The 13,448-nt window shown below is 32.9% G+C and overlaps 2 protein-coding genes across 3 annotated transcripts; one reads left to right on the top strand and one right to left on the bottom strand.

The window, feature by feature from the left end:
- Positions 1-450: 450 nt before the first annotated feature.
- PFK5 (phosphofructokinase 5) lies at positions 451-6,411 on the top strand. Its single transcript, XM_022041931.2, has 13 exons — positions 451-990; positions 1,450-1,540; positions 1,871-1,944; positions 2,143-2,254; positions 2,383-2,478; positions 2,615-2,716; positions 2,816-2,890; positions 3,206-3,346; positions 3,510-3,626; positions 3,706-3,810; positions 4,288-4,368; positions 5,173-5,301; positions 5,931-6,411. The coding sequence occupies exons 1-13, from the start codon at positions 680-682 to the stop codon at positions 6,096-6,098; spliced, it is 1,602 nt and encodes a 533-aa protein (XP_021897623.1). The 5' UTR covers positions 451-679; the 3' UTR covers positions 6,099-6,411.
- A 3,525-nt stretch (positions 6,412-9,936) lies between these two features.
- On the bottom strand, positions 9,937-11,957 carry LOC110814393 (cyclin-D4-2). Of its 2 annotated transcripts, none has more exons than XM_088217140.1 (6): positions 11,469-11,957; positions 11,092-11,178; positions 10,895-10,993; positions 10,586-10,781; positions 10,378-10,502; positions 9,937-10,269 (listed from the first exon to the last, which is right to left on the bottom strand). In XM_088217140.1, exons 1-6 carry the CDS (start codon positions 11,814-11,816, stop codon positions 10,027-10,029), a joined length of 1,098 nt encoding a protein of 365 aa, XP_088073266.1. In that variant the 5' UTR covers positions 11,817-11,957; the 3' UTR covers positions 9,937-10,026. The 2 variants fall into 2 exon arrangements, with proteins under 2 accessions (XP_088073266.1, XP_088073267.1); XM_088217141.1 differs by having other exon boundaries at positions 10,919-10,993.
- Positions 11,958-13,448: the final 1,491 nt, after the last annotated feature.

The following is a 13,448-nucleotide window of genomic DNA, read 5'->3' as shown; positions in this document are numbered from 1 at the left end:
TATCTAATTTAATTAATTATATATTTATCATAACAATTAAATTAATGTAATAATATAAATAATTTTTATTAATTATATATAATAATTATTTATTTAAATATAAATATAATTATATTAATAAATAATTTATTCTTTTTTTACATACTTCTTTTATAACATTTACTATTACATATAATATGTAGTGTTAAATTAATAATTTAGTTGAAAATACAAGTATACTATTTTATTATTCAAATAAAAATATATCATTAACATACATTAATATAACATCGTTTAAATTTTTTAAAAAATATTATTATAATATTATATTATTATTATTTAATTACTTTCATTACTATTTATTAATTAACATGCATTTAAATTTATCACAACAAAACCTAAAAGTCAAAATCTGTGTCTCCAAAAACCCACGTGCGTCCGCCTCGGCAAAATTTCCTGAAACGAGTTGCGGACTCTGCCGACCCTTCTCGTCTGATTAACCACTGAGTCAACTCAATCTACGTCAAACGGCAGCATCCCTTGCCGTTTTCTTCTTTTTTGTCTTCCTCTCTGTCTTGTTTCTCTCAAATAAAACCCAACTCCCTCCACTTTTGATTCTCTCTACCTCAACAACCACCTTCTCAGTTTTTACTCTCGCATTCTCCAAACTACAACTCTTCATCATAGGAACCTCCGTTTCATGGAAGCTCTCTCTCATGTCATCGGCCCTCAGGTCGCTCTAACTCGCCGGAATTTTATCCTTCCTTCCTCTCATGGATTCCATTCTCGGATCGTTCCTGCCTCGGGATCGGCGTCGAATCCGAGGAGGAGATTAGTTGTTGTGGCGCAGGCGCAGCAGAGGAAGAACTCCTCCGCACCGATTGATTTCAGTGATCCTGATTGGAAATTTAAGTTCCAGAGAGATTTCGAGGAGCGGTTTAACATTCCTCATCTCACCGATATCTTCCCTGACGCCGAGGCTTTCCGTTCGACGTTCTGTCTTAAGATGAGGTATCGGCTCTCTCTTTCTCTCTCATACAGTATCTTTGTCATTGTTGCTGTGTGAGTATTCGTGTTTAGAGAGAAGAGTAAGAATGCTTGTTTGATGATTTTCTGTAAATTGTTGTTAGAGCTCGTTTTAGAGTGTGTATTTGAGTTTTTAAGTTGAATACGAATGTCTTTCCGCTGTTTTTCCCGGTTATGCTTGAGTTCGCTCTTAGGATTTCTTTTCCTCTACTTCTTCGGATATTTGACTTCTTAATAAGTTGAGGATAATAAATATAGAAATCTCTCGTATTTGCTTCTCCTTTTGAATGTTGAGTTGATCAGAATGTACTTGAGCACTGACTTCTCCCCCACCTTAAGTTTGCCGTCAAGTGTACTTAGCTTGAAATTTGCGTGCTTTTTCTCTCCGTGGTTTGGTTTTCTTTCCGTTATTTTGAGAGAATCAACTATGTTTTTCCATGGCAGGACTCCGGTATCAGAAGATTTTGCAGGTGGTTATCCATCTGATGAAGAGTGGCATGGGTACATAAATAATAATGATCGGGTGCTCCTCAAGGTATATTTCCTTTCTTATTTTTGATCTTGTCATATCAGATTTTAGTAAGCCAGCTTCAAGATGGCGTCCATCTCTTTTTTCTCTAATCCTGGTAATTATGGAAACTTTTTATTTCACTATCTTCATTGACAGAGGAATCTTTGTTTTTACAATTGGTGGAGAGTTTTAGTTACTTGCAATTTTTATCTGAGAGAAAAAGCGGTCGCCAAGGATCTTTGTTTACATAATCAGTGACATGTGGAGTCTTGGACTTTGATTACTACTAAGTTCTCCACGGGAACAAAAGCGTGATATGTTACTCAAATGTTTTCTCTTTTTCAAATGTTTTAGGTTATACGTTATTCGTCACCTACCTCTGCTGGCGCTGAGTGCATTGATCCTGATTGTACTTGGGTTGAACAATGGTAAATATATGTGTTAACTTTCAATCTATTGTGCAAATTTGTTTTGGTCCATTGGCTAGAGTGACAACATTAGATCGAATATCATTTATATGTTAGGATCATTTGAATTTGGATATGATTTTGTGTCTGTCATATATGTTATTCACTAATGCAGTGATACAAAATATTATGAGTTATATGGTAACAAGTTGTTTACAGGGTTCATCGAGCTGGTCCTCGGGAAAAAATATATTTCAAACCAGAAGAAGTCAAGGCAGCAATTGTTACTTGTGGTGGGCTATGTCCTGGTTTAAATGATGTCATCAGACAGGTTAGTAACACATTTAAGTATCAATTTTAATGGCAGTAATTTTGGTCCATATTTGATCCAATAATATATCATGTTTTATATGATAAATAGCAATTTCTATATTCACCCTAATCCATATTCTTTGGCAGATTGTCATTACACTTGAAATATATGGAGTGAAAAACATTGTCGGGATTCCTTTTGGTTATCGTGGATTTTCTGATAAGGACTTAGCTGAAATGCCGGTAAAGATCAACTAATTTCTCAAAGTTCACTATTATTGATAAGGCTAAGCTAAGCAAACATTTCTTCTCTCTTTGTAAGAGTATGTTTGATGATTCCACATTAATTTGTTTGGATTTGTTTTCTTTTTTGGGTCAGCTATCGAGAAAAGTTGTGCAGAATGTTCATCTTTCCGGTGGAAGTTTGTTAGGAGTTTCACGTGGAGGACCCACTGTCAGTGAAATTGTTGACAGCATGAAGGTTTCTTTCAATCTTTCACTAACACACGTTACTTCATAGTTTTTCCATAGTCCAAAGCATTGAACTGTTTCTGACACTAAAATTTGCTTCTTGACTCAGGAAAGGGGAATCAACATGCTTTTTGTTTTGGGTGGGAATGGTACACACGCTGGTGCCAACGCAATACACAATGAGGTTGTTAATCTTGATACCTTGCACCAACATGATGAACCATGTGATATTGTATAGTTTGCCAATGTCTTCTTCCCTGTTATTTATGAATCAATTTCTCAAAATTTTGGGGTTTGTAGTTAAAATCTGATTTTGGAGAAGCTTTCTGTTGGAAAATATTTCAGTTCACCATAGATGTTCATTTATTTCCATGATGCTTTCCCTTCATTTCTAACTTCTATATGAATTATACACAGATATGAACTGTTCTCCATGCCCTTATAGGGCCTTTATTTTGCGTACACACTGATTAATCAATTTTCTGTATTAACATCTTAGTGTCGTAAAAGGAGGATGAAAGTAGCTGTTGTTGGCGTGCCAAAAACAATTGATAATGATATTTTGTTGATGGATAAAACTTTCGGTTTTGACACTGCTGTTGAAGAAGCACAGCGAGCAATAAATTCTGCATATATTGAGGTACACATTAACTTCTTAGCAGTCATATAACATTTATTGACATGCAACCTAATACTATGCTGTACTTCTGTTCTATATAAATGTTAAATTTCTTCGTTCTATTTCTATTTACATTTTAAGCTGATTATGTATTTATTTATTGATTGTTTTAATCTTGCCACAGGCACACAGTGCTTACCATGGTATTGGCATTGTGAAATTGATGGGTCGTAGCAGTGGATTCATAGCCATGCAAGCATCTCTAGCAAGTGGACAAGTTGATATTTGTTTGATTCCAGAGGTATTTTTACCCACTTTTCTTATTAATATATTTTTTAATCAAGTCGATACTAATACAGTCAAATCTATGCTCTTTGAAGGTACCTTTCCATTTACATGGCGCTCATGGTGTATTAAATCATCTGAAATACCTAATTGAAACAAAGGGATCAGCTGTAGTCTGTGTAGCAGAGGGAGCTGGACAGGTTAGTTATCACATACATTTTTCCATAATTTTCCCTTCTTTCAAATTGACTTGTTTATGTTACGTCCCAGCTTCCCATTTCTGGAGCGTCTGTTACTCTGCTTTGCAAAGAGAACGAAAATTAAGATTCATGACTTCCATTGAGTTAGTTAGTTAACTCTTGGGTGGGACTTCTCTTAGGTCGATAAGTAGCACTTGTGGTGGTTGATTGTATTTTCAATTCTCTGATCTTTCTCTCTTTCTCTCTCTCTTTTACTTGGCATTCTTAGCAAGAAGCTATTCTTGCACATATCTCAAAATCAATTTCAAACCTCTCATTAACCCTTGTCAAGTCTGTGGGATTTCCCTAAATTGTCATGGCCATCTCTTTTTCCTTTCTAGAGTCAGAGTTCATTGGTTAGGTCTTCCAAAATTGAGAAACTATAGCACCGAGGAAGTACTAAAGTTTAAATGCTCCTTTTCTTGCCTTTTGATGCAGAATTTCCTGAAGAAAACTAATGCTACTGATGCATCAGGAAACATGGTGCTTGGAGATATTGGTGTACACATTCAACAAGAGGTTAGTTATGGCCTTTTTATGCTGTTATAGTTTCCATGAAGAAATCTATGATCTCTTCTTTCATCCTTTAAGTAAGGAAAAGATTGTGTAAGTACTACATAAATGCGTCCTTGCCATTGTTCCAAATATGTAGCCAGGTTTATGAATTAATTATGCATTGTTCACCTCATGATCTCATGCGTCAATACCTAACATTCTTAGCATGTTGCTTGTCTTGTATGCTAATTGGCTGGATAAGTAAGTATAGATATGAACTGAAAAACAGCTTAGTTGTTTTCTAATCAGAATGCTTGTACATTGTCTGAGTCCTCAAGAATTTGGCACTGGTTATCATAAAGCTGCCTTGCAGAATCACTTTGATGTTTCGAACTGAGTGAATTCATCAATTAGTTAGCCCATGTATAGTTTCTAGAATGATTGTGATATTACTATTTGTGCCAGAAAGCTATTGTGAAGATTCAACACTAGTGAGTGGTAGCTTTGGTAGGAAAGTTTCAAACTTTTTTTTCTTTTGAGGATGTGAAAGGTTTCAATCTAAGATTACTTTGTAAAGAAAATTTTAAGCAAGTTTAAGGCCATTAATGCAGCTAGAAGATGAGTAATAAGTCGTGTTTTATGATTCTCATTGTTATGTTAATAACTTTTTTGCGGCCCTCTTCCAAATTAGGTCATGGAATGAATCCATCTAAGTGTATGGAAATGCTATTCTGGTAGAAGAACTCAATATATTTCAGATTCTGACCTCTGAACGAGTTATTGAAGTAATTATTACATACTTATGTTAATCTACTGTATTCTTGCCAGACAAAGAAATGTTTCAAGGAAATAGGTGTTCCAGCTGATGTGAAGTATATTGATCCCACATACATGATCCGCGCTTGTCGTGCAAATGCATCAGATGGAATTCTATGCACTGTTCTGGGACAAAATGCTGTGACTCTCTCTCTCTCTCTCTCTCTCTCTCTCTCTCTCTCTCTCTCTCTCTCTCTCTCTCTCTCTCTCTCCTCTGTGCGGGTTTGTTTTTGGTTTTGCCTCCCATACCCTGAATGTTGCTATTGAACTTGCTTAAATTAGGATAACTTGGCTACTTTCAGACTGAAATTCATATGTTTGGAAAAAAATACTTTAAGACAACTAATACAGAGCATCCAGAAGAGCACATGTGGTAGGACGTCATCCCCACAGAAATTGTGTCATTATGGGGAAGTAGGTTGGTAAATGGGTTCAGCTCCTTGTAAACAGCTGCTGCCCTATTCATTAGTCTCATTGGAGCTTGTTTGCGTGTTTCCTTGATAAGAGAAACTTGGGCCTTCTCTTAGTTAGTATTTTATGACTGATTAGCATGTAAGGTATAACCTTTCTGTTAAAGTTTTACCGAGATGTTTTCTCTGCAGTCCCTGAGCCTCAGGCTTGAACATAGTGGTTTGTCAAAATTGAATCATGAGTTATAATTGGGGGATTGTCTCGGTGCTCCGTTCTCTCAAAGTGCATTTGCAACAATTACATTTTGTAAAAGAAAGACTTGTAAAATATATTTTGATATGGGTGCATGGTCTTGACAGGTTCATGGTGCTTTTGCCGGATACAGCGGTATTACAGTTGGCATATGCAACACTCACTATGTCTACTTCCCCATTCCTGAAGTTATTTCGTATCCGAAGTCTGTGGATCCTAACAGCCGTATGTGGCATCGTTGCTTAACTTCAACAGGTCAGCCGGACTTCATCTAATTATATCAGGGCCTTCTAATTTATGCGAAATGAGTCCGAAATGTATCTTCAGAGAGAAGCTTCCCATTTTAGGCCTAGCTCATTATAGAGGCAGTTTTAAAAATAATACCAGATCAAACTTGTAACCTTTTTTACTGTATAGCATTTCTATGCCAACAAGGGTATATATAGTTATAGTCAATAGAGATAATAAATTTTTGCAAGATCCAAGCCAAGCATAAGGATCCCGAATTCATTGTTTCAAACTATACATTTGTATCATCTTTGTTCAACTCAGAATTATTATAATTTAAAAATTACAGCCTTCTGACTATCACCGATTCGATTTGTGTTTTACTTATTTGAAAATTTTAGGAGTCTCTAACATCTAGTAGGTGAAATTGCACACTTCTGTTGTATTGGCTTTTACTATTTACTGCCTGGTTGATTTAATTGTATTCAATTCACGTGCTGAAATTTCAACATAATTTTAAAAACACATAAATAATAATCTGAGTAATAATGTTTTTAGTAAAAAGACTTTAGAATCATTGATTACTGAGTGAGCAATAAATGCTATTTATTTTTAGCTTTGTTAGTTGAAACGATGATTTTATTTCTACGATGTGACGATAGTGTAAGAATTTATATAGTTTGTATATGTAGTAAGTTGTATTAGTTTTTAAAATAAAAATAGACTCAACCAAGATATGTTCTTATTATTTTTTGGAAATCCTGTAGGCTTTTAAGCTACAATCACGAATGGTCACCCTTGAGTGAGAATGATCAGGAAGCCGTACTTGTGTATCTATCTATATATATATATATATATATGTATGTATGTATTTATATATATATATATATATATATATATATGTAGTCAGTCTTTAAAACCCTTCACCAACACAAGCCAGTTTAGCAGTTGGCAGTGACCAATCCATGGCTCATTAGGTCCCCACTCACCAACAAAACAAACATATGCACATGAAAAAGTGGAGAACTAAAACCATAAAAACAAAGCGTTGCTTATATACGCTCACTTCACGCTGCAAAGCTGATCAAGATGCTGACAAACCAATATTTTCATTACAGAAATTCTGACCATATGCATACATATACAAGCAAATATATGAATACATACATACCCAAAAAAAAAAAAAAAAGACTAATTATATATGTTGGCAAAGACATGTTTTCTACTATAATCATTCCCCTTGAATTGTTGTGAATAGCACTTTGGAGTAAAATTTTGAATATACAAAACCAATGTGAGAAAAAAATAAAATAAAATATTCTATAAAATTTAGGAAAATTAACCTATATATACACTACCAACATAATATACATACATATATATATATATGAACTTTTATGATACCTCCAGCTACTTTCAAGCATCTCCTATCTCATAATTTTGTTTTATTTAATTTTGTCATTATTTTAGTCAATAATTTATTATTAGATGAATTTAGTATTAAAAACAAATATGTGTTAATGTATATATTAGTTTTTTACAGATTCAATAATCAAGACAATGGTCTGCTTACTTATTCTTATGGGTTCCTGTTCATATGTCATGCATTATGCATAGACATATATATATATATACATATATATATTCTCTTATTGGGATCCTTACAGTAGACAGAGTCAGTCAACTACGAGTAATGGCATAACATTAATCAAATTCACCATGCTTAGCTGTTGTTTAATCAGTAAAAGCTATTTTACTGTCTCTTTTTTTAAAAAAAATCTCTTTGTGCTTTCTAAAGCTTCATTAATGGTGAAAGGCTGCATTCATTGGATGGGTAAAAAATATATAAATTTATTAAAGAGACAGACAGAGGAGAATCCCAAAAAAACGAGTCATTTTTTCTGGGTTTTTGCTTGGGCTGTTGCTTTTTGTATTTTCCTTATCAAACTCTGCCATCAAGCACATGCCATTAGAGTTATTTTCTATATGAAATTAAATCTTCTGCAACAGACTATATATACATATATATACATATATAATGTACATGTATAAAACCCTATGGAGCTTATAATAATTGAATGTCTCTGCTACTAGTTTCAGACCAGGCAGCTCGTCATCCTTCCTCTTATTATCGTCCTTTCTGTTTACCAACCAGCTTCTCCCATACTTTCAGTGCACTGAAATTGGTGAAGATGGAAGATTTAAAAAATCCCTTTTCTTTTTCCTCTCTTCCTAATTAGAATTAAACGAACAAATATAATCCATGCAAGAGATTTTGAAAAACTTCAACACAAACAAAATTTATTCAAAATTTTAACTCCATCATTGTATGCTTCTTGGAAATGATACAATTTGGAAATTATATAAATACATTGTAATTTATATATGTGTTTTATAGTGAATTTAAATTCTATTTTTTTAAAAAAAATTAATATTTAGTACTTTTACATCATTTTTTTTCATAATTTTTATGCTTTTAATAAATTTTGCAGTCACCCAATTTTTCGTAGTTTACAATACATGCTTCTTATATGGAATATATTTTTCTCATATGGTAAATCTCTACTTTGTTCTAACATTTTCAACCAAACCAAGCTAGAGTTACAAATTACTCATACTTCCATTAGTATAATTAACTCCCAAATTTATATATACATATATATATATATATGGGAATTGTCCCATGTCGATTTCTTGTTCAATAAATTCTTTTTTTTTTTTTTACCCTATTTCTCTTTTTTTTTAAATTCATTGACATTTTGGACAAAATTAATTTCCATACCCAACATTTACTTAATTAATTTGAATTGCTTTTTGTTAATGTTTCACTTAATTGGGTTAAATCCAATACAAAATTTAAAACAAATCTATTACAAATTTGATCATAATCCAACAAGTTAATTAAGATTAACCCAATTGGTACAAATTAATTTTCTTTTCTTTTATCCTCACTTAATCTTCATGCTTGTGAATATTATTTAGTGGTAAAAAAACAAAATTTATGTTTTGCTTATAAATACAATGCAATTATTAATAATAAAATTTAATTTCATTGCTTAATTGAATGATTTAAAATATATAATTATTTTTTTATAAGAGATTATAAGTTCAAATTAGACTGTAGTCTCGTGTGTATTCTCATTTTATATTATGATTCGCAGCTTATCATGCAATTAAGAGGGTATCAATATAACATACATAATTAATTAATTTTTAAAATATTAAAAGTAAGAGAAAATAAATAAATAAAATAAAAAGAGGAAAGGGTAGAACATGCCCGTAAGTTCTGAACTGTGGATTCCCAACGTTTCTCAAGATCAGAGAAACTTTTTTCTTATCATACGCTGACTGACTAAACACAAGATGTTGACCGGCCGCCCAGTCAAAACAAAACCTCTTGTGGGTCCCCCCCCTCATCCCTCTTCAATCCCGATGTTTTTCTCTACGACATCGTTTCAACTGTAGCGGAGATACGGCGTCGTTTCAACGGACGCTGTAGAAATTATATATGAAACTAGAGATGGGAATGAGCTTTCTTTTTCTTTTTTTTCTCAAGAAATATATTTCACTCTGCATATGTTCTTCGCTTACCCCAAGAAAAAAAAAAAAAAAACCTACTCCAGAAAATTCTACATGTACCACCAACAACACTATGCAGAGCTGATATATGTGACTGTTGCCAGTTGGGCATATTTTTTAGTTATAAAAACAAAAAAAATTCTGGTGGGTGATTTTTTTTTTTTTTTTTTGTTTTGCAGGCTCTTCATGCTAGAAGCATGAAACTACCCTCTTGGATATATTTTTCACCTTAAAAAAATGTATTCATTCAAATTTCTCTGTGTATAATCTGTGAAGAAGCTTCTTCCAGATATCACCGCACCAAAATTGCCATTCAACCAAATTGATTGGTCACTGGAGTGACTTGTATATTGAGTAAACTGTTAAGAAGAAGAAGGATTCATATCCCATGAGTCATCACTTCTTCTCTGGTTTCCTCCTCTTAATGTCTGAACTGTTGTTGTTATTATTATTATGTGAAGAAGAATTTGTTGTAAATGATCCAACGGCTGTGATCTCATCACTTTTATAGCTCAGACAAGTAGCTGCATCAAGCACTCCATCTGGGCTCTGTGGGATGATGGATGATGAAGAAGCCGAACCAGACCCAGTTATCAATGTCAAGTCTTTGATCAATTCCACACATTTCATCACTCTCCCCTGCGAGAATACCCAAAAAAAAAAAAAAAAAAAAAGAACCCAATTCAAGTTGGTAAACAAACCAAGATCAAATTATTCAAATTGCCCCACCAATTTGCTTTACCATACCTTCTCAAGGTGCACAAAATAAGACTTGTCCTGATCACCAATGTCCACTGCTGGAATTTCTCCAGAAACAAAAATCGCCACAGCTGCAGCTATTTCAGATGGCCTGAACTCCAAGAAATCAATACCTGCATTCAATTTCCCACCATTAAACAAAAAACAACACGAGACAGGGCATAATATTTGTATATAAACTGTTTAAAAAAGGCACCTTTAATTGTGTTTAATATTATCTGGACTGATTTAGAGATTGAAATGCTCAACTGATCATCCGGGATTTTTCTCACGAAGTAATCAATGAATGAACAAGGAGTAAGAACCTGCAACCTCCACTTCAATGTACTCAATACCAGAAGCTCCATTCTTTGGATGGTTTTAGCTTCAAATACAAACTTGGGATCTCCTACCTACCATCGCAGAATAAAGGCAGTCAGGAAAAATGAAGGATTAGTACTAAATTTCATTAAAATAAATTGGTCATGATATAATTTGGAATCAATATATATGTATTTAACAAGACCTGTAAATCAACAGACTGTGGCACCTTAGTCTCCTCCATTTTGGCAGCTAATGATAAACAAGCTACAGCTAACAGTTGCAGAGTCCAAGCCTTACCTGTCTATTAGAGCCAAAATAGCCATTATAAACACGGTTAGGAACCAAGATAAGAAGATTATAGAACAAAGAATTATCTTCTCAGCTCATTTTTGGACTTACAGGCAATTCAAAAACTGATAGAAAGCGATCAAAGTAGTTCATGGATAGACAAATGCTGAGTGGTCCAAATTGGTAATGAGCACAAGCCTGTTGATCATCATGACAAGTCATGTAACATTATTCAACAATTTCAGATAATCTTATAGTGATAAGCTTCCATTTTAGAACTCTTGTTTGCACATCAATGACGAATTAAATGCAGGAAATTGCAGGGAGGAAATGCTGAAAACCAAACTGCTAGTAGCCAAAACCAGTTGAAGAATAAAAAAAAAAACAAAGGGAGAAAACCAGTGATCAGCAGATCAGACATGCAAAAGATCAAGGAGCTCCAATCGAGACACCCTAGGATCAACAACGGGAAACAATCAAAAACCAACCTTCAAAATCCAATCAAGAGCCTCTCTCCTTGCACCCAACTCCAAATTACCACTTCTCAGCCTCTTAAGATAATCATCTCTGGGCAAATGCTCTTTCTCCCTCTCCATCATCTCCTCCAGACTCTCCAAAGGGAAACCCACCAAGGAATTGGATCCACTGTCGTCAAAAAACCAGTCTTTACATTGGAGATGATTGGTTTTAGTCTGATGCCAAAAAGGGGAGATGACACCAAACTCATTGACCCCATCGCGATCAAGGTCATCATCATCATCATCATCATCAAAACATGTCACGCCGCTCTCTGCACAGAGAAGATTCGAGGCTGCAGAGTCAAGATTTTCTGCCATTTCAGGAGAGCTTAAGATAAGAGAAAAATGGTAATGGGGAAATTCAAGGAAAGAGTCATGAAACGAGAGACGTCGAGGGTTTTATCTATGGCTGCTGCTCTGTCGCAGGGAAGAGCATTTTCTCATTTCACAATAAAAGCCAAAGACGAGAGAGAAAGAGACGGGCTGTGGGTCTGAAATCCGAATAGAAGAGACGACTGTTTGGAAAGGAAGAAGCTTTATGTAGGGAAATGAGAGCATATGCTCTAGGGTAAATGGGGGATTAGCGAGTACAGAACTTCAAGAACGAATTTTTATTTTGACTCAAAAAATTAAGAAAATTAAAAGAATTTACATCAAAATAAATTTGATTATTATCCTCTTTATTTTCCTTTAATGAGATATAGGGGTTTTTTTTTTTTTTTCCTTTGTATAATTATATTTATTAATTTTAATATTTAATAATAAAACAATTAAATATTTTAAAAATAATTTATAATTTAGTATTAAATATGAAATACTTTAAAAGAAGAAATTTGAAAGTAATATAACTTATAAATATCGTCCACTTTCAATGTATACAAATTTTATTAATTTAATGATATTTTATTACCAATTAAATTGCCTTTGTTCATTTCGAATTAAACACTTCTAAATATACAATATTCAATGATAATTAATTACATCATTTTTATTATTTTTTTAAAAAAAAATTGTAAGTAATTCCAATATTAAACACTTAATTTATTAATTAAAAAAATATTATTAGTAGGAAATTGATGCCCAAATTAAACACTTAATTTAAGAGGATTAAGGAATATGATTAGCTTATAATGTAATTACGGGAGAGATTACATATTTAATTTGTGTTAGAGAGGATCTTCAGTGGGACCCCCATGGATTTCCTATTTTACCCCTGCGCTGCTTTCTAATTCCAGCGCTAGCCACTTATCATTTTCTATTTATTATTAATGAAATAAAATTATTTGTTTATTTATTTATTTATTTTTATAAAAATTTATCTTATTTTTAGAAATAAATAAAAAAAATATTTTATTTTTTTCATAGACCGCATACAACTTATTTTTATAATTCATTTTTGTTGGATTTTTTTTTATATGTAAACTTCGATATGCGTATCAGATTATCAATTTATGAACTCGTTTAAAAGTGATCAAATACGGTTAAAAAGTGTTAAATTTTAATGCATCTGACTTAAGTACGAGATTGTAATGTGCGGATACTCTTTTATAATATTCTCATTTTATGATGAACGAAATAAAAATTGTAAAAATTTATCGATATAAAAGGCAGTTATGTTTCTCGAATCACAAGTTCGTCATTTTATTTTTTCTGAAATCCTATCGTCAGAAAAAATTAGTTTTTGAGACATCATGTTGATCCAAAAGTATCTACCGCAAATCACAAGTGAATCTTTTGCGATTGATCCAAGTAAGGTTCTGTTTATTTTATTTTTTATTAATTCAGTATGATATTGTGTATGTAGATTTACAGATCAATTGATTTTAAAAACATTTTTATTCTAACGATTATAATTAAAAAAACATATCAAACATAAATATAATAACTATTCTCTATAAGTACAGAATATAGAAACCGTAATAAAATATAACATAATATACAAAAATAACC

This window comes from Carica papaya, chromosome 4 (genome assembly GCF_054855325.1).
Source record: "Carica papaya isolate Zhongbai chromosome 4, ASM5485532v1, whole genome shotgun sequence".
In the NCBI taxonomy this organism is placed as follows: domain Eukaryota; kingdom Viridiplantae; phylum Streptophyta; class Magnoliopsida; order Brassicales; family Caricaceae; genus Carica; species Carica papaya.
This window is presented reverse-complemented; position numbering and strand designations above follow the sequence as displayed.